At 44.9% G+C, this 21,545-nt stretch overlaps 1 protein-coding gene across 1 annotated transcript in view; it reads right to left on the reverse strand.

The window, feature by feature from the left end:
- Nucleotides 1-21,545, reverse strand: part of FAM184B (family with sequence similarity 184 member B) — an 80,576-nt gene that overhangs the window by 12,295 nt on the left and 46,736 nt on the right. The window contains exons 8-10 of the mRNA XM_040966323.1: nt 14,356-14,459; nt 6,370-6,527; nt 4,686-4,846 (exon numbers count right to left, since the gene is read on the reverse strand). Of these exons, the coding sequence (XP_040822257.1) occupies nt 4,686-4,846; nt 6,370-6,527; nt 14,356-14,459 (423 nt within the window). The remainder of the gene's footprint in view (nt 1-4,685; nt 4,847-6,369; nt 6,528-14,355; nt 14,460-21,545) is intronic.

Consider the following 21,545-nt stretch of genomic DNA (forward strand, 5'->3'; position numbering starts at 1 on the left):
CCACAGCAGCCATTTTGGACCATATGAACCCACCCTCATCCACAGCTGACCAGACCAGAGTGGACATCTGTTTCAAGTGGGACCAATTTGGTGGTATGTAGACAGGGAAGAAACAGAGTCATTATCTATGTGGCTCCAAGTTGAACACATTCAGGACCACCAGCAGGGCAATTGGCTGTCTGATGAAGGGCCAGGGCTGATGAGCAAAGGAGAGCAGAAATGACAGGCAGTGGAGAAGGACGGGGGAGTTTCTGGGGCTTTTCAGTCTAGAATGGAAGCTGAACACTGGCTGTGTCCCTCTCTTGCAGTTCCTTTATCTGTTCATCCTTTGATTCTGCCATTTCTTCCATTTGTTAAAAGCCTATTATATGTCAAGTTGCCAAAGCAAATGTGCAAACTGTCCCTCTATACTGGCTCAACTCCACATCTGGGTAGTCTATACCTGAATGCCCAGGATCTGTTAACTTACACATCAAAGGGACTTCCTGGATGTGATCAACTCAGAGATGTGCCCTGGATTGTCTGGGTGGGCCCAAAGTCAGCACAGGGTCCTTGGAAGGAGAAGCAAGGAGGAAGGCTAGGCAGGAGACTTGAGGGTAGAAGTATGAGTCGAGGGCAGGGAATGGGGTAGGAAGGAAGAGAGAGATGCTCTGTTTTTGGTTTTGATGACGTGGGAAGGCCAGGAGTCAGGGGATCTGGGCAACCTCTAGCTTAAATATGGGTAAAGCACACTGTCCCTTGGAAGCTTTACCAGGGGGACAGCCCTAACAACTGGCAGATGATCATTTCTTGCAACAGCAATAGGATACTAATATCATTTCTGGTGGTGGTTGTTGTAGAACTAAGAGAGTTCTAGTTGGAACACCGCTGTAATGTTCAGATGAGGAGGCTGAGGCTGCTGGGATGAATTTGCTTTTCCATAGTCACAGAAAGGATGCAGCGGGAGTACAGCCCTGGAGCTGAGCCCCAGAAGGACAGAGGGTACTAACCATCTGGGACTGTCTGAGCGCACAGTGAGGGTGGCTTTTTATTTGTTTATTTTTAATCTATTCATTATGGGCGGGGGGAGAGGAAAGGAGGAATAGAGGGGGAGAGAAATGAAGAGGGAGAGAGAGAGGGAGAGAGAGAGGGAGAGAGAGGGAGACAGAGATTTGTCCATCTGCTGTTTCATTCCTCAAAGGGAAAGGGCTGGGAGACTAAAGCCATGAGCTGGAAGCTCAGTCTAGCTCCCAGTTTGCACCCAGGCAGGCACGAGGAGCCAGAGGTGAGAGGTGAACACAGTCAGCCCAATGCGATGTGCACATCCCAGCCAGCAGCTTCACTGTCCGGCCAAACACTGCCCCAGCCACCCTGAATTACCTCTTTGACCTTCTCAGTCTCCCCTGAGATACTATCGCCTGTCATCTTCTAAACGAGGAAGCAGAGGCATGAAAAGCTGCGTGACCTGCATCGATTCCCATACTGTTGTGAGGGGCAGACCCAGCACTGGAGCCCAGGCAGCCCATTCTTACTCCTGGACTAGGAATCTGCACACTTCACCTTGCCTTGCAATCACAACTTGGACTTGGCTTCTTGGGTCTTACTTTGGAACTATCCCATGCGGACTTGGGGAAAGATCTCCTGAGTCCCATTCCCGGGTTTCCTGGCCTTCTTCTGTACCTCATGGCAGGTCTCGGGCACTCTGGTCCACCCTGGGGAGGCACCAGAACTGCTCCCTGTGAGAAAAGCCTGTGGGTTGCCAGGGGCTGGGCCCCAGAAGAGTAAAGTTTAGGTGAACATAAGCACAAGCATTGCCCTGGCTAATTACCTTGGAGCACCCATCTACCCCAGCTCTTGCATTGCATGCCAGGCTGGAAAAAGACTTAAAGGAATAAAAGAAGTAAGGGAAATGACATTTTTGAGGGTTAGACCTAATAAGTGCCAGGCAGCCTACGTGAATAATCTCATCTCTATTTTTAAAGCTTATTCTATATTTTGACCAGGACAATATATGAAAAGAGCTAAGTTGTTTTAAATAAAAACCATGCAGCAGCCTCCCATCCTGTTTCCCCCTTCCTTTGCATTCTTTTTTCTTGAGGACACCAGCGTCAGGCCTTCTGGTTGTTTCTTTTGGTGTCTGCCACCACTAACAAGAGAGGACCTGGGGTAATATGTGGTGCAGTGGCTAAGATGCTACTTGGGGTCCCCACGTGCACTATCAGCATTTGTGGCTCAACTTCTAGCTCAGTTGCCAATGCAAATTCCTGCTGATGCACACGGTGGGGTGAAGCAAGCGATAGTTCCAACAGTTGGGTCTCTGCCACAGATGTGGCTTCTGGGTTCTTGGCTTCGGCCTGACCCAGCTCTGCTATTGGAAGTATCTGGGGCATGAACCCACAAATGGAAGATTCTGTCTGTCTCTAGCTCTCAATCATTCCCTCTGCCTGCCAAGTAAATTATATGTGTATGTGTGTATACCTATATAATATATATGATGATGGCTCCATTCTATCTTGACGGTTTGTGAGGTTATGGCTTACCTAATGTTATGTAGATGAGGATTTCAGATTATATATACTTCACCCATCCACTTCCCACAGCTGCATTGCTTCTTGACTACATTGAAATAAACTCCATATTTTCATTATATGGAAATATGCTGGGGTCCGTGCAGTGGGTGTGGATGACACGAGGGTGTGAAGAGAACAGCTCCCCTGTGCGGCAAGGCCCAGGGGAGTTTCCAGCTATTAGGCAGGGCCTGGTGGATTTCTCTCTGACCACCCTGACGCTGTTTCACCCCCTGGCTGCATGGACACTCAAGCACCCCACTAAGAATTTTATATTCTATTGAGGCATTGTTGTTTGCTCCTGTGAGACAGTTTTTGCAGGATTTTGCAACTGATGTGAGCTTGAGAGTTAATGTCACTGATAATGTCTTGGTGAGTGGGCCTTTGACAATTTACACACAGGAGCACAATTAAGCCCATGCCATTTTTGGACACCTTATTGTGTGCTAACTATTGCCTCAGAACCTAGCCCAGACACACAGCACACCCTCTGGGAAGGGGCTTGATATATATGTCTTGAATACGAATGCAAGTGATGGGAGTGAGAGCTGAAACTGCTATGGCAATAAATATAGTTATTGTTATCTCAAAGGCTAGCCTGCCTTTGCAATTTTTTGGAGCCTAGAAAATGTGATTGTTTTAGCTGCTTTTATAATTTTTAGCTAGAGGAATTAAGGATGCTTTTATTAAAGAAAAATGCTTTTGATTATTGCTTTATTGTTTACGGGGTTGTAGGGGTCTATAGTTGTAGGGGGATTTAACATTTGAAGTTTTTGTTTTAGATTTTATGTTTTCCCCTTGCGACCTATTTTCCCATTAAATAATGGGTAAATTGTAGAAATAGAAATGTGGTAGGAATGTACTACTGATTAGTAGGTAATCTCATGTGCCTTGGCCTTGGAGTCCTGGCTGTTGCTCCATGGCTATTGTTGAAGAATGAATAATGGCTTGCTTTGAAGAATATGAATATAGTATTTTGCAGAATTATCTTTAGGGGCACTTGCTTAGCCCTGAAGTGCAGACAGAATGACCAAATGTCTGTACATGCCCCTCTAGTCTTAAAGTAAAAAATAGAACAATTAGTTGCTTGTGTAGAAGCTTGAGAAGGTTTTTGAGTAAATAAAAGGACGGCTTTTTCTTGAGCTGGTGTGAGAACGCACCAAGTGTCCTGTGTCTGTGTCTTTCTTTATCGCTGACTCCACGCACCCTTCCTGAGTTCCGAACTTGGCTGGAGCTGGACTCCGGCAGAAATATTCACTGCTAAGTAAATTATTCTGCTTAAAGTTCTATTTTGTATAACTTTCTTCATTTTGCTTAGTTCTCTGGCTATTTGCCTGAATCTCCTAACAGCTTCTAACTCCTCGTAAAACATCTCTGAAACAATTTTCCATATGGTCAAATTCATTAGCACGTCAGCCTGCTTTCTCCCTGGAGACGTCTCTACCAGCACGCCTGGAGCTTCTCTGGCTTCCGAAAGCCTTCCTTCCCGCTCCTGAACGGAATTCCCTGGCTTCTTGCTGCCTTGTATTCTCTCCACCATTGTTTCCTTCTGTCTTTGAGGCCCATTTCTTCAAGGAACCTCCAAGGTGAGCAAGGAGGAATCCTTCCAGATCAGGAGGTAATGAAGCCATGACAGAGGGAGAAGGCACCAGATAAGCAGTGCTGGAATCACACTGCCAGGCCGGCGCCATGGTGGGCTTGACTTCACACCCTCTTTTCCACACCCTTGGGAAGGTCTTTGCTGCTGTGCTGCTCTTTGCTCAATCTTGTCTTGCCCTCTTCCTTTTTGCTCAGGCTCAGCCTGACTCCCCGGCATGCATTATGCACTGCATCACCAAGGCACAAACACCAGTTGTTCTTCCATTAGAAGGATCATGTGCAGACAAGGAAAAGCACTACAAGGAGCCAAACCTGCCTGAGTGTGCATCCGTGCTTCACAACTTAGTGGCTGCATGACCCTGAGTGAGTTACTGAATGTCCCGGAGCCTCTTTCCTCACGTGATGCAAGGGAACAGGGTAATAACCTTGTATAATCACTACAGGTATTGGAGGGAAAGAGCCGGATGCACTGGACAGTGTACAGCAGGCACTCACGTGGCAGGAGTGCAGTAAACAGTCTTGCTCATAACCATCCCATACCTTGAGGTCCTTGTCTTTGGCCTTCTTGGGCGTGTGTAGAGCTTGCTGGTGGGCAGCCTTGAGCTGGGCTGTCAGGACTTGGCAGCTGGGCGTTCTCCTGGAGCCCGTGCTGCAGAGCCTCTCTCCTTGCAGTGACTTGAGCTCTTGTACAGTGCAGTCTGCTGCATGTGTAAGACTTGTGCGGGGCTGCCCTTAGCCTATAATCCCTTCCTGGGATTACTGTTACTAGTTTTAAAACTTTCTGAACATTGTGTGATAACTCAGTGAAATCCCATATAGATGCTATTTTATGTCCCAGCTGCTCCGTTTCCCATCCAGCTCCCTGCTTGTGGCCTGGGAAAGCAGCAGAGGATGGCCCAAAGCTTTGGGACCCTGCACCCACATCATAGACTCATAAGAAGATCCTGGCTCCTGGCTTCAGATCGGCTCAGCTCCGGCCACTGTGGCCACTTGAGGAGTGAAACAGCAGATGGAAGATCATTCTTTCTGTCTCTCCTCTCTGTAAATCTCATCTGCCTTTCCAATAAAAATAAGTAAATTTTTTTTTAAAGCTTCCTGAACATTGATATAACCTAGATGAGCCTCTTCATCAATGGGAAGCATGTGAGAAATGCAGGCTTTAAGAGTCTGGATGTTATGATCTGAACAGAAATGGGTGTCCAGACTTATGCGGACATCTACACCCCAAGGCCTTGCTGGGAGTTGATGATGGATGCATCAAGGTGGCGCCCTGGTCCAACTGCTGCATCTGACGGTGTGGCCTACAGGAAGTGAATGGATTGGGTGGGGTGGCTGGGGGAAGGGACACAGGGACATGGAGAAGGATCCTGCCCTTGGTCTCTGGGCATCATGGCTTCTGTGTAATCTTCCCTCCACATATGTTCTATCATCAGATGCCAGACTAACGGAGCCACCTGGTTTCTTGGTCAGTCAACCTCCTAAGCTGTGAGCAAAGAGAAACCATCTTCCTTCCTAAAAGCTCCTCCCAGGCCTTTTAGTTAAAGTAATGATGACGGACTAATAGAATGGGATATCAGGTCCCTCAGAATATGCCCCAGTTACTGCCATGAATACCAAAAGACAAATGACCACAGCATGTGACATAGACCTTCCAAAAGAAAGAGAAAGGGTTACAAAAAAATGAAAGGGTCTAGAATGTTCTCTAGAGAGCCATCAGCAGCCTCCTTTATCTTGACAACCCCAGCAAGTTGGTGCTATAACCCAAACCCCATCATCAGATGACCTTCTTTTCCATCTGCCTGGTTTTGTTTTTCTTCTTTCTGAAGCTCCCATCCCCTTCTATTTGAATTATATATTTATTAGGTCTAGTATTTATTGTCTGTTCCCACTTCTCTGCCAAAATATAAAATATACTAACTGTTCTCACTGTCATGGCTAATATACATATATATTCATGACATACACAATTTGGTGAGATTTCTCTGACTTTCGTTACATTGCTGCATCATCTGTGCTTCACAGGAGGTCTTTAGGAGCATAGTTGGTTTTGCATGAATGAATAAATAAAGCCCAGAACCCCATACTGCACTCCGCCCACAATTCCCTTCCCAGCTGGGATGGGAATCAGGCCCTGCATGCATTCCCAAGGTTGTCTGTAGGGAGGGGTGGGAGGAGGGTGGGGAGGGAGAAGCAGGATGTCACTCAGGATGAAGGTGCTTCCCGCTCTCCCACCCCCAGAGTTGCCCTTCTACCTGTGCTTGCAATTTTATCTTCTGGCTCTGCCAGTCCCCCTGCAGATGCTGGATTTTGGGGGCCTCCTTCTTCCACAAAGAATCCTCTGAGGGTTGTAGGTCACTTCCTTCCTTGAGGGACACTTTGATCCTTTGAAGATAGAAAGGCCACAGTCACAAAAGATGCTAGAATGGGGAATACGACTAGCAACCTGATACCTCCAGAAGTCTCAGGTGGAGGAGGAGGAGGGAGTGCCGGCTCAGTTGCAGGTCCTGGAGAACCATCTTGTTCACCATTTTTTTTTTTTTACTTCTTTTTATTGTTGTCATTTTACAATACAATTCCATAGATTGTGGGATTTCCCTTATCCCCTCCCCAAATCCCTCCCCCCTCACCGAGTTCCCGTATATCATTGCTATATTATAGTTCTTCATACACAGTCATATATCCATCATTGTGGGCATGGACAATGACAGAGAGTCCAGCATCCTATTGTCAAGATATACTAAACAGTTTCATTGGGAGTCCATCTTTGGAAGTAGAGATGCATACTGCATTGCATCCTTATCTCTGGATATGATAGTCACTATTACATAGTTACTATACATCCCCTTAAATGAATACAATACAAAATCAATAGCAGGAAGAAAAATAGAAATTTACAATGGCATGAAGTTAAACAACATGCTACTTGATATGATAATCTCCATTATAAAGTTACTATACATCCCCTTAAATGAAAAGCCACAATACATAACAACAGGAAGGAAAAAAAAAAAGAAATTAACAACACCATAACATTAAATAACATGTAACTGAATGACTGGAAAAATGAAAAAGAAAATCAAGAACTTGCTTGAAGAAAATGATGCTACTGTATGATCTATGAGTCACTGAAGAATTTAATAAGAAAGTGTTTTAAAGAGATGAAACCAACCAAAACAAAAACATCAAAATCCATGAGATACAGCTTCTGCTGATTTTTGTTGGTAAAATGTGTCTCTTATAGACAACAAAGATGTCTACTAATCTATGATGTTTGATTGATGAGTTTAAGCCATTTACATTCAGGGTCAATACAAATAGGTGGTAATTTGGTCCTGTCATTTTAGCAATGGGTTGTTCATTGATTTAGTCTTCTGTTGTTATTTTACTGGGATGTTCTTTGCATTTGCCTTTGGTTTTGGTGGGTGCTATTTTTCTCTGTCAAGAGAACATCTTTAAATATGATTTGTAGGGCAGGTTTGAAAGAGGCATATTCTTTCAACTTTTCTTTATTGTTGAAGAATTTTATTTCATTTTTAAAGACAAAGCAAAGTTCTGCTGTGTACATTATCCTGGGCTGACACATTTTTTTTGCTTTTAGAATCTGGAATATGTCACTCCTTTCTCCTCTGGCCTGTAGAGTTTCCTGTGAGATAAATTTGTATTCCTTTATATGTCAGTTGATTTGTTCACATGCACATTTAAGGATCTTTTCCTTATGCTCAATTGAACAGAGCTAATGATCATGTGTCGTGGTGAAGATCGCTTTTGATCAAGCCTGTTGGGAGTTCTGTGCCCCTCCTGGATGTTGTTTCCCAATTCTTTCTCCAAATTAGGAAATTTTCCTTATTATTCCTTATTATTTCCTTATATTTCCTTATTATTTCATTAAATACATTTTTAAACCGAGCTTCTCCTTCTGCATCTTCTCTTTTTTTAAAAAAAGATTTATTTATTTTTTATTACAAAGCCAGATATACAGAGAGGAGCAAAGACAGAGAGGAAAATCTTTTGTCCGATGATTCACTCCCCAAGTGAGCGCAATGTCCGTGGTGCTGCACCAATCCTAAGCCAGGAGCCAGGAACTTCTTCCGGGTATCCCACCGGGTGCAGGGTCCCAAAGCTTTGGGCTGTCCTTGACTGCTTTCCCAGGCCACAAGCAGGGAGCTGGATGGGAAGTGGAGCTGCTGGGATTAGAACTGGCATCCATATGGGATCCTGGCGCGTTCAAGGCGAGGACTTTAGCAGCTAGGCCACGGCACTGGGCCCAGGATTCCCATAACTCTTATATTTGGCCTTCTAATAGTTTCTTTCAACTCTTGAATACTTTTTAAAGTCTGATCCAGCTCTGCTTCCAGCCTTTTGTTTCCCCCTGGTGACAGGAAGTATCTTCTAATTCTGAGATTCTTTCTTCTGCCTCCTTCATTCTATACTGGAGATTCTCCACTATACTTTTAATTTGCTCCACACTATTCTTCATTTCGGATATAGCAGCTTTCATTTGATTCATTTCCAGTGCGACAAATTCCTTGAATTTCTTGAATGTGTGCTTTACATGCTTCTCATTGTTGACAATAAGCTTTATAACAAGTGTTTTGAATTCTGTATCTCCCATTTTCTTGATGTCTTCCTCAGTTAACTCAAGTTGGCAAAGGGTTTTGTTCCTTTATAGGGGAGTCTTCAGTAATATTCATTGTGCCTTTGTCTCTTCTTTTGCTCTTGCTCATTGTACTTCTGGTTAGCAGATTCTTCTCCTTGGGGCAGGTTTCTAAGCTGTGTCACCCACAGGTCTACAGTTCGATTTTACTTATTGCAATTGGTACACAGCTCTTTGTTTGCAGTCACTTGTGCCACTCCCTCCAGCGAGTTCCAGGTCTGGGTTCTTATGTTAGATTTTCACCATGGTCTCCGTAGCCCCAGCTCTTGGCTCACCAGTCTCTACCTCCTATGATACTGTGCTGAGGCTACACCATTGTCTGTACAACCTTTCTCCTACTTCTGGTTGGAGCAGGTCCCAGGATTAGGAAGACACTAGGTGTCCTATATAGCTAGATTGTTGGTGGTTATAGACTGGTAGGTCTGAGGGCTACATGGACATATTTTGACCCATATGATGCCATAGTTGGTATTATTTTCCTGTGGGACCAGTGCAATGCGCTAAGCTTAGTGACTTTGCTCCCAGCTCAGCACATGCACAGCTCAGTGCTATCCCCACAGTCTCAAAGTCCTTTCACACTGTACAAAATGGCACCTGATGTACCACTACTAGAGTTCTTGATCTGCTGGCCATCAAGTCTGAGGGCTACCCAACCTGTCTTGGGTGGAACCTGTAGGATGCCACATTGCTGCAGTTCACTGAGTCAGAAATGAGTTCACTCCCAGCTCAGCGCGTGAGCAGTCCTGCCCCGTAGCCCTTGCCTCCTTAAACAAAATGGTGCTTAATCCAATTCTAGGAGGCGGACTGGGCTATGAAATCTACCCTGTTTCCACATCTCCTGTCTGGGACCTGCCGCTTTGTCTCTGCTCCTGGTCAAATCAAACAGACCAGCAGGACGGGCAGTTCTTTGTCTGGGTTCACCTCTGGAGCTCCCAGTAAACGTCCCTTCCCACCTGTTTGCTGGTGGAGTTCAGATCCCCGTTTGCTGAATGCTGCTGGGGTATCAGTCACTGCAACAGGGCACTGTTGTGTCTGCTGTTTTCCTGTGTCTGTCAGTCTCCAGGTACTCCTCTGTTGCTGTTCTGTCCTCTCCTATTTCCCGGAATGTGCCCTCTCTGCTTCACACTGGCTACTATTTCTCCGTCTGTTTAAACGTATCCTTACCCTATTCCGCCATCTTGATTCTTCTCCCAGCTTTTCAAAAGTGACTTGGCATATACGTTGTCAGTGTTCCTGCACAGGAGTCAGCAGTCTGCCTGACTGCTAGATTAACTAGTGGGTGCTTAGTAAGTTATGACCAATGGTCATAATGACTGAGAACTTAGGAAGGACCGTTAAGGTCTCTGAAAAAGTGATCTTTAAGGACTAACTTTATAACTCATCCTGCCTACAAAAGTGAATGAAACAAAAATTGTTTTAGCACAGTGTTTTACACACATGGGCAAGCTCATAATTTTTACTGGGAGCCGTAAGGATAAGCAGGAGGATTAGAAATAGGCCTCTCTCTCCTCTTTCTCTCTCTCTTTCTCTCAGTCTCTCTCTATACACACACACACACACACACACATACACACACACATATTTAAACCAGAACACTGGTTTAAAGCTGAAGTAATTTCTACATTCCAGGTAACATATTTATTGACAAATGTCAGTTCCCCAACTTGAACTTTTGAGCTAGCTGAGATATTAAGATACAATTGATTTGATGTCAACCGTGCCAGAAGGACATGATGGCATTTTGCTTCCCCTGGCAAGAACATTAGGTTAGAGAACCAGAAGTTATGGGGTTAGGTTTCTGGACTGCACTCTGCACGACAGCAGTGAGGAGGCCCAGCTGCATGGGCTCAGGTTGAGGGGTTAACGAGAAAAACATGAAAAGAATGCTGGCAGCAGCACAGCCACATGACTAAGAGCAGGGATGCAACAGCCAGACTGCACAGGTTTCAATTCCACCTCTGCTGCTCCAGCACCCTGCTGACATGGGTCAGATCTTCACAGGGTCTGGGCCTGAGCTTTGTTCTCTGTGGCAGGAGTATTTTTACACAGGAGATACAAGGATTATTAGTCAACATCATTAAAGTGCTAAAAAGTGTGTCTGAGACACAATGAGAACCACGTTGAGTTAACTAAGCATTTCACAAGGAGAAGTTTTCTTTCCTGCCATTCTTTTTTTTTTTAAAGATTTATTTTTATTATTTTTTCATTGGAAAGGTGGATATACAAAGAGGAGAGACAGAGAGGAAGATCTTCCGTCCGATGATTCACTCCCCAAGTGAGCGCAACGGTCCATGCTATGCCGATCTGAAGCCAGGAGCCTCTTCCGGGTCTCCCACGCGGGTGCAGGGTCCCAAAGCTTTGGTCCGTCCTCGACTGCTTTCCCGGGGCACAGGCAGGGAGCTGGAAGGGAAGCGGGGCTGCCGGGATAGAACCGGTGCCCATATGGGACCCCGGGCGTGCGAGGCGAGGACCTTTAACCACTTGCGCCACCGCGCCGGGCCCTTTCCTGCCATTCTTAATCCTCCTAGGTTCTTCTAGCTTTTGGAAGGTGTTATTGAAGAGTGCTAAATGGGGATACTTGTGTCTGGACTATGAATATGAACAAAGCCTGAGAGTTAGCAGAAGGCCAGAGAGGCTAGGGAGGCCAGCCTGGAAGAGTGACAGGCAGCACCTCCTGCTGGCTGAGTGGGACAGGCCAGCTTTCCTGGTGAGGCCTTGGGAGGAAGCTGCATTTCCTCCAAGCAGAAGGGCTTACTTAAAGAGTTTTACTGACATAAAATTTACATACAATGAAATGCAAGGATCTTAGGTGCAAAATTCAGTGCATTAGGACACTTTTATAAGTACACACAACCAGAATACCAACATGTCAAATATACAACATTTCATTATCCCAGATGATGCTTTTCTCCTGTCAATTCATCCATCTACAGGCAGCCAGTGCTTTGATTGTCATCACCGTTACATTTGCCTGGTCATAAGCATCAAGAGATAGATACTTGTGATTTGAGTGTTGTCTACCAAATTCAGGTGTTGGCAGATTAATCCCCAACATCGTATGTTTGATAAGTGACTAATTAATGAGGCTCCCCAGGCAGTGGCTTTGCTTGGAAAGCGAGTTCTCTGTGGCAGGCTTGCTGTCTCACCAGGTGCTGCCCTCCACTCTTAGGACACGGTGGGAAGGCCTCCTGGGATTCTGGCACTGAACTCTTGGCCAGAGAAAAGAGCTAAACACACTTTTACCCGGTCTGTGGCATTTCATTATGGCCACAGAAAATGGGTGAAGATGGTAATCCTTTATTTCTTGCCATGTCTTTCTTTGTTTAAGAATTTTTTTTATTATAGTTTTGACAATCTTTACATAGTTAATTAGGGTAAAAAGGTTCAAGGGCTATAGGAAAGTGGGTAAGACTATTGTTTCCATATTGTTTCCTTCATGTTTAAAGGGGGGTATTAAGGGAGAAGGCCCACCCAATTTCTCACCCTCCCCAGGTCCCGCATGTAGGGTATGCTCTGAGATTCTTGCTCAAGTGGTTTTGATAGTTCACCAGTTATGAATCGCTGCCAATCTTGCCACTCCAAGCACTATGAGGTCTTTGAAGAATCCACTGATTGACATAGTCCATCATAGAGTCTCTGCCCCGTATTTCGTTGCCAACATATAGCTGAAATGGTTGATTGACCTGTTCTGTCTTAGGGTTCTGAGTCCAGCATTTCGATTGGGGAGAACCCCAAAGAAACTTTGTCTGAGGTGTTCTCAGACCAGATTCTTGTATGTACTAGCAAGTACAGGGCCTGGCACAGTCCATCGCCCTGATCAGCTGGTGGTTGCAATTGCTGGGTTGGTTCTGTTTTCAGCCCCAACTTCCACTCTGGTGCAAACAAAATTAGAGTGGGTGAGGGTTGTTTGGGCTTAGCCACAGCATCAGCTGGCAGAAGCTGGCACTGGGACCTAGTTCTGTCAAGTCAAACCACAGAACTATGTGGAGAGAGCATAATCTGGGAGTGGGAGAGTCCTGGCAGGGAACTAGTGGGCTCCTCCCTCTTGGGTTACCACTTCCACCGGAGGGCACGAAAACTAGTACAGGGGCTAGGGTGGAATGGGGTGTGGGACAGACTGGACTACTGCTACACATATTGGCTAACTAGGGTAGGGGGCGGGCCTGGTAGGGGTTATTGTGGGTCGCTCCAGCTAGGCTGCAGCTCCCACTTGTTTATGCGAGGGCCGAGTATGTGCTGGGTATTACCAGGCTGGACTGCAACACCCACTGACCATGTCTTTCTGAGCCAACCATATTATTGTGCATGTCTTTAGTTCACACTTTCTGTTGCTAAGCAGCAGTATTCCATTGCGTGAATAAATCATACTTTGTTCAACCATTTTCTATATTTTGTTTATATACTTCTGGGTTCTTAAGAATAAATATGCTGGAAATAAATATAAATATTCTCCTGTCAGTGTCTCTGTGGCTCTATGCGTTTTCCTTTTCTATTCTTACTTTTCCTTTCTTTTCTTTCTTTCTTTTCTTTCTTTCTTTCTTTCTTTCTTTCTTTCTTTCTTTCTTTCTTTCTTTCTTTCTTTCTTTCTTTCTTTCTTTCTGTTTGTCTGTCTTTATTTGTCTTTCTTTCCTTCTCTGTTTTTCTTTTTTTTTTCTTAAATATCTAGGAGTGGTGATTTTGGTAGGTTTGTGCTAAATTTTCCAAGAGAACATCAATATATTTCCAAGGTGGCTGTACACTATATACCCCTGCCGGTACCACAGGAGAGCTGTAGTTGCTCCACACTGATGTGACCAGCTAGTGCTACCAGTCTTCACACGGTGACTCACTTCAGGGCGGTGGTCCAGCATCTCAGTGTTGCATTTCCCTGATGACCACTGATGATAATCACAGGTTCGTGTACTTCTCGGCCACTCACATTTTTTCAATAGTGTCTGTTCAAGTATTTTCTTCATCTTTAAATTCAGTTTTTAAATGATTGATTTATAAGAGTTTTAAAAAATGAGTTCTGGATAGTGATAAAATATGTTCTATCGGTGGCTTGCTTTTTTGATTTTTAGTGTTTCTTTTTTTTCCCCTTAAAAAATAGATAGGCAGAATGGTCATATCTAGTATTTAGATATACTGCATTGTAAATCACATTGATCCTCTTTCCGTTTCAATATCCTGCCTGAGCTAAACCGTTTTTAGTATTATGCCTTCCTATTCCCTTTATTGTATTTGTAGCTCTTCCAGTTTGCATGTTTAACCTACTACAATCTGTTTAGAGTTAATATTATATCTCTTCCCCTGAGATATAAGTCACTTACAACCTCATAATCCTATTAAGTTCACCTCACCCCCGACCTTTGGGCTAATGCAGTCAGATGAGGTTGGTCTTACATATAAACAGGCTCTGCATCCTTGGATTCAAACAACTGTGCATCACAAACATTTTTAAAAGAGTTGTACCTGTACTAAGTTGAAGGTACCTGAGGGCACAAGGAATGCATGGATCCTTCCATAACTGAGTCCTTGTTCACTGGAATGCTGGAAGGTCATTACCCCCTCCTGTACCTTTCCTCGTCGTCGCTGCTGCTTCCCTCTTTGGTGGCCAGCTGGTCCTGACCCTCTCCTCTGGGTGGCATCTTGGAAGGTTCCTTCAGTTGCAAGCACAGATCCTAAGGCAAAAATAATTGTAAGAAGAGACTAAGTACAGTTTTCAAGTTCAACCTGTGGCTTATCCAAAATCCATAGCAGAGGAAAAGAACCCTAATAATCTGCTGTGGGGACCCAGCTAACGTGCCTGGGAGAGCAGCAGAGGACGTCCCAAGTCCTTGAGTCTCTGCACCCATGTGGGAGACCCGGGAGACGTTCCTGGCTTTGGATTGCCCAGCTTTGGTCACTGTAGCCATCTGGGAGTGGACCAGTAGATGGAAGATCTTTCTCTCTTTCGCTCTTGCTCTCTCTCTCTCTCTCTAAATTCTGCCTTTCAAATAAATAAATAAATAAATAAATAAATAAATAAATAAATAAATAGATATTACAAAAAGAAAAATAACAGAATAAACCCAAAGCTAGTAGAACAAAAAATATATAAAATAAACAAAAAGAAAAAGTCAATCTAATGCATCTGAAAGCTGGATTTTTGAGACGACATATCAAATTTCTGGCAAGCCTGGTAAATGAAAAGAGAAGGAACTTAAAGCAAATGGAACAATGGATGAAGCTCTAATGAAAGTTTTGACAGAGTAAACAACAAACATCCCAAATGTACCCCGAGTCACTATGAAGACTGTGGAAGTGAATTTTCTGGTTGTAATCTCTGGGCCACTTAATTGGCCACTACTGCACATGAAGGAATCCTAGCCAGGGAACTAGGTGTGAAAGGGGACTGAAGGTGTTCCCAGGTTTGGCATGCCTGTGTAACAACACTGGCTCTCAGCCACACATCTGTCTGTTTCCACAGGTTAGAACTCACGGTTGCCAGTGATGCTAGGAAGCGGTCAGAAAGGCACTTTCATGCTTGATGTTCAGTCACAACTCTAAGATTGGAGCAATCCAATAATTTGTTGCAGGACACAGTCCCAATAGTGGGTGGCACAGGGAACAGAGGCCTGTATTGTTTAACTCCCATTTGTTCCATTCCATCTCACTGTACTGACACTCAACTATGCCCTCTAGGGACAAGATCACCAGCTTCAGATATCACTAATGGGATGTGAATTCAATTAGTGTTGAGTGAACATTCTGCTGAGAGGTCCTACAAAACACGTACTTAAAATCAACTCCTAGGAGTGACATGGTGGAAGGATGCCCGGGATATACCATGCTCCTATGGGCACACTGATTCAGAAACAAGTCATATACAGATCCCCAGTTGAGAGATCACAAACCAGTAAGACTCCTGCACCTCAGGAGAATTTGAAACCAGACTCACCAAAGGCTGTTGGGAAATGTGGGGGTCTTACTGGAGATACTAACTGCTTCTGCCCCCTGAAGAAGCATCATATGAACAGGGAGCTTTCCATGTCAGTAGCTCAACTTTTCAGAGTGGGATCCTCAGGATACTGGCCAGTGGTGAAGCTCTGACAGTTTTATCAGAGTTTAGCTGCCTGCAGAAGAGTGGAGTGGGAGCCTGGGCTCGCACCTCCCCCTTGGCTCTGCACAGGGCCACACAAAACTACAGCTGCTTGCTTCTTTCTGTGAGCGGAAGAATGGGCAGAGGCCTTGGAATCAGACGCGGCTTGTTGATGAGGGATTTTCCCATGAAAGGGCAGTCTTGGAGACTGGATAGAGTATTTTACTGTAATGGTGGTAGGGAAAAAATTTTTTAAAAAGATACACATATGGGGCTTAGCATGGTGGTGCTGTAGGCTAATCCTCTACCACATGGTGCCAGCTCCCCAGAAGGGTGCTGGTTCAAGTCCTACCTGCTCCACTTCTGATCCAGCTCCCTGCTATGGCCTGGAAAAGTTGTAGGAGATGGCCCAAATCCTTGTGCCCCTGCAACCATGTGCAAGACCCAGAAGCTCCTGGCTTTCACCTTCAGATTGGCTCAGCATTGGCCTTGTGGCGGTGTGAGGAATGAATCAGAAGATGGTATGCCTTCTTTTTCTATCTTTTTCTTTCTATAAAATCTGCCTTTCAAGCAAGTATTAAATACATCATTTTAAAAAAGACACACGCATGAGCAGATGTAATTTGTGGGATGGGACTCCAGCTGTGCATGCACTCAAGCATTCTTGTTAATGCACAATCCAGCAAACAGATGAATGGCTCAAGTACTTGGGCTTTGTCACCCAAATGGGAGACCCAGATGAGTGAGCTCCAGGAGTTAGCTTCTGCCAGGCCCAGCCTTGGATGCGGTAGGCATTTAGGAGTGAGCCAACAAAGAAGATCTGTGTTTCTATCTGTTACAATGTCTTTCAAATAACGTGAAAATAATTTTTCTGAAAGATATGGAAATGGGCCCAGTGTGGTAGACTAGTGGCTAAAGTCCTCACCTGGGATGTGCCAGCTTGTATCCTGGCTGCTTCACTTCCCTTCCAGCTCCCTGCTTGTGGTCTGGGAAAGAAATAGAGGATGGTGCAAAGCCTTGGAACCCAGCACCCATGTGGGAGACCTAGAAGATGCTCCTGGCTTTGGATCAGCTCAGGCCATTGCAGTCTCCTGAACAGTGAACCAGGGGGTGGAATATCTGTTTCTCCTTTTCCCTATAATATTTACTTCCAATTAAAAAAATATGGAAAAAATGTGTAGTGACAGATGAAGAAGCACTGAAAACTTCAATGCTTCTTCATCTGGGATAAATGTTAAACATCTGGTACACACAGACATTTTAGGTACTGAAAGGATGAAGAGTGATGAGATAAGAGTTGCTGACTTCAACAAATCCAGGGTTTGGCAGTGTGGAAAAACTCATGGTCTGCCAACTAATAGATCACCTAAACGGGGGAAAAACTTAATTACTTTCCTCTCTTTTCCTGACCATACACACTTATCGTTTCAGGCCAAGATAAATACTTCAAAAGGTGGTGGGGTGCTACTTGAATATATCACAGATAAACGACCATAAGCATCAATGATGGTTGGCTGAATGAGCCTTCAAGCTCAAGAGTCTTGTGCTCAATTGTCTGCTTCTGTGGACTCTAAACAGACTCTTTCAGCTGCCTGTCCCTTTTTCATCCCAAAAGAGTGTTTATTTATTTGAAATATTTTATTTATTTATTTGAAAGGCAGGCTACAAACAGAGAGAAGGAGAAACAGAGATATTCCATATGTTGATTTACTCTCCAAATGGTTGGAATGACCAGGAGTTGTGCCAGGTCAAAGTCAGAAGCCTGTAGTTTCTTCCAGGTCTTGGGTGCAGGGACCCAAGTATTTGGGCCCCCTTGTGCTGCTTGCCTAGGTGGGTTAGCAGGGAGCTGGGTGGGAAGCAGAGCAGCCAGGACTTGAATCAGGGTCCATACAGGATACTGGTACTGCAGGTGGTGGCCACAGCAGCAGCACTGCCCTCTTTCTTTGATTATTTTCCTTGAGAAAAGTAAGAAAAAACCCTGAGCCTCTCACAGTGTATCCTGAGTTATCTACCCCAATTGACCCTCTGCGGTCCCCATCAGGTATTTTGTGCAGGCTCAGCTGAGTACGCTCTCCAGAGCTCAGGAGGCCTGGGTATAAATAGTATGCACAGAAAAAATAAATAGTTCTAGTCCTCCACCAACCCATTGACCACAAAAGCCTCCTCTCAACTCCTCCCAAGCATGCCTGGCTATTTTAAACCTATGCTCACATAAGGTCATCACCTTTCATCTTCCAGTCACTTAACCGCTTCTGAATTATTTCTGTCTTGAGGAAACACCCACACTCAGGAAATCTCCTGGGAGGGAATGTTCAAAGTCATTCTCGGGTTAAGTGGACAATCTCTCAAAGGTGGCATTAATTATGTATATCTTCAAAATAGAACACCTAATGTACTGGGGTTTCACTGAAATGAGTACAAGGACTGTAACAGATCCAATAAACTCACCTTCCATTTGCAGAGTCTTTAATAGCTCTGCAAAATGCCATCTTATGCTTTCCTCTCTTTGTCGCCACATTTCTGCAGTAGGGAGGGCAGGCATTGTTACTGTCATTTGTTGATGGGAAGTAGCATACTGCATCATGACTTCGAGCATACACCCCAGGCTACTCTTTGGGCCTCAGTTTCCCTTATTTGTTAAACAAGTTTGCCCCCAGGGACTTGTATTCACTATACACTTGTTACACAATCGGGGCCTTAGCTGTGTTTTTGAAATTATGAGTAATGAGAAACTTGACTTCTGGGCTTTTCTGGACATGCCTGAGGTCTCCGGGTAGATTTAAGGTAGAATTGGGGCAGAATCCCTGTCCTAACCCTCAGACAGGAACTGCTGTCCTGCCCTATTCTGTCTTCCCAGGGTCCAGAGAAGCTTAGGGCATTGCTGTTGGAATCTCACCGCAGAGTATTGAGCAGTCTGCTTACACCAGAGCATGAGTGTGAGCTTCTAACGCCACCTTGATTGAAACCTTCATGATTATTGGCTGGCCGACTGCCTGGATGGTTGATTTAGAGTCATATGGCTCTCTAGGGACACAGAGGGTGTCGGCTGCCCAGCAAACCTCCCAGGGCCTTGAGGGAGCAGACCTAGAGCGCCCCATGTCCCTCTCCATCGGCCTCAGGATTTCGGCTTTGCACCACTCTCTGCCCCTATATGCCTTTTCCTGGTGAAATCAATTTCAAATGTCAGGATCAGGTTCATGTCATTCCACCAGAAGGCTTCCCAGACTATCTCAGGCAGAAAACTCCCTTTGCCATGTGGGCTGCCAGGAACCTTGCTGCTATTATTACAGCTCTCATTACACCAGGACATTATTTAAGCAAGTATTTGTTGCTCCCATTTTATCCCTTTGAGGATCAAAAATGAACTTCATTCATAGGGGCACCCAGCCACAAGGCTACGCAAGGACAGTACGCACTTTGCAGACAAAAGTCATTGGAATAGTGGTCACCACAAAGATCCTCCTTTTCTTTCCAGAGGAGGCGTAGGCAGGAGGAGCATCTATGAAAACATCTATATTTGCCCCCAGTTCAGTGTGGGCAAGGCACTAAAGAAATCTTACAGAAAAAAGAGAAAAGAAACTTTCCTTCAAAATTACCAAGACTGGAGCAGCTTGTTTTTTTTTTTTTTCAAGCCAATGAATGAAACTAAGAATCTGTTAGAATCAAGACTGGGCATAAGCATCCAGGATAAAAGGTTCAGTGAGGTCCCAGCTAAGTTTGGTGAGGACACAGCCACACCCAGGCTTGGCAACCTTTCCTCTGCTTGCTCTGGGAGTGGAGCAAAAAGTCTGCCCTCGACTGGCATGTTTGTTTTTATCCAGCTCCACTCACAGATGTGCTTTGGCAGAACAATTGTGTGCTTAAATGGAAACTCTAGTGTTTTAAACAAACTTAAATTTCATGGCCCCCACCCAAGCGAATACATCTTTGGGGCACCGTCCTTCATCAGACTCTTGTTCATCAATCCTGACACAGACAGCCCATTCCTGAAAAATACAGCCCACTGGACAATCTTTCTGAACATTTTCATTTTGTTCCCAACACCTTATGTTAAGCTGGATCTCACCAGTGAGAACCCTAGCCAACTTTGTTTCCTGTCACACTCACTTTGGGAAACTGAGAAATGATAGGACATGTGGGGAACAACCTTTCAAGGAAACCTCCCAGGGCCATGAAACCCTCAGCTGCTTTTGGAGACAGGAGTTCCCCTGAGACCTGCTTCATAAGGCTGCCCCTGGGGACATGGAGGGCAAACAGAAGTACCTGCAGACTTCTCAAAAGTCTTTAGAAAGGATGGGGACTGTCTCTGACCAGAGAGGTGCCAGCTGGGCTGATGAAGGTGCCTCTTCTAATTTAGGTTTCCCCATGCTGTGCAGGGGCAAGGCAGACATCAAAAGGGGAAATCCCAAGAGTCCTGGTCACTCTCCTCGACCTCAGGATGCTTGCAGCCTATTTTACGTGGAAGGCATCCAGGGTGTGGGACGTTCTTAGAGCAAAAGTAGGGGATGAGAGCTACAGCACTGCTGGTCCCATCCTGGCTTGGCTGTCTACCTACCTATAACGGCAGACAAGTCACCTAACTGATTTGATCTTCAGTTTCCTCCTCTACAAAAGAGACATATTCCAGCATTGCCATAAAAACGCCAATGAAGTGAAAGACAGGATTGTTATTAGATAGATGTTCATTATTATCCGAATTCATATTCTTCACCATTTTGGCTAATTTTCCACCATGATGAATATGTGGGTCATTCCAGTGAGGTCTGATGCAAGGATAGCTAACAGGATCAAAGACCTGGAGGACTGGGGTCAACAGAGGGAAGCTGCCTTTCCTGAGGATGCTCAGGTACAGCAGAAAAAAATCAATAAATGGAAATGAGGCTGATGTGAGAGTCAGACTCAGCTATCCAGTGTTTTCCTATCTGGAGTCTAAAGTGGATAGAACACTTAGAGCAGCAATAAAAAAGTAAAAGCCCACTGGGTTTTTGACAGCTACCAAGGTCAAAAACGAAGATGAGAACTCACAAGGGCTCTTCTAGCCAGGGAACTCAAATACCAGCTTCATGGAAATTATTTATACTTCTGGCATCATGCAAGGAATTTCAATGAAGTACCTATTCCACCAAGAAAATATGTTGAAGTCCTAATGCTTCGGTAATCATGAACGTGACTATTTGGGAAGAGGGTTTTTGCAGATGTGATTAGTTACAATGAAGTCATATTAGAATGACAGATTTTCTTATAAAAAGGCCCCATGAAGACACACAGAGACACAAGTTCACAAGGAAAGAGGCCCTGTGATTGCAGGGGAAAGTATCAAGTGATGTGTCCAAAAGCCAAGGGATGCTGAAGACACACAGTAGCACCAACAGCTGAGGGAGAGGCAGGCAGCAGCAGGTTCACCCTACCTCTATCAGCCTACCATGACTTGAATACCAGGATCACGAGTGAATAAATTTATGTTGTTTAAGCTACCCAGTGCAAGGTTGTGGAAAGACATTATGTTCAGAAGCCCATCAGAGACCCAGACAGGAGCCAGTCTCCACCCTGGGGAAGTACTCCTGGAAGAGACAAGAAGGGCTATCAGGAGAATAAACAGGATCACACAGCTAGAGGGACATGGCTGGAGGTCATGATTATGACAGCTCAGCTCTTGTTGGACATAATCAGAACAGCAAGGCTACCT

This window comes from Ochotona curzoniae, unplaced genomic scaffold (assembly GCF_017591425.1).
Source record: "Ochotona curzoniae isolate NIBS_2020 unplaced genomic scaffold, NIBS_Ocur_1.0 scaffold_4505, whole genome shotgun sequence".
Lineage (NCBI taxonomy): Eukaryota > Metazoa > Chordata > Mammalia > Lagomorpha > Ochotonidae > Ochotona > Ochotona curzoniae.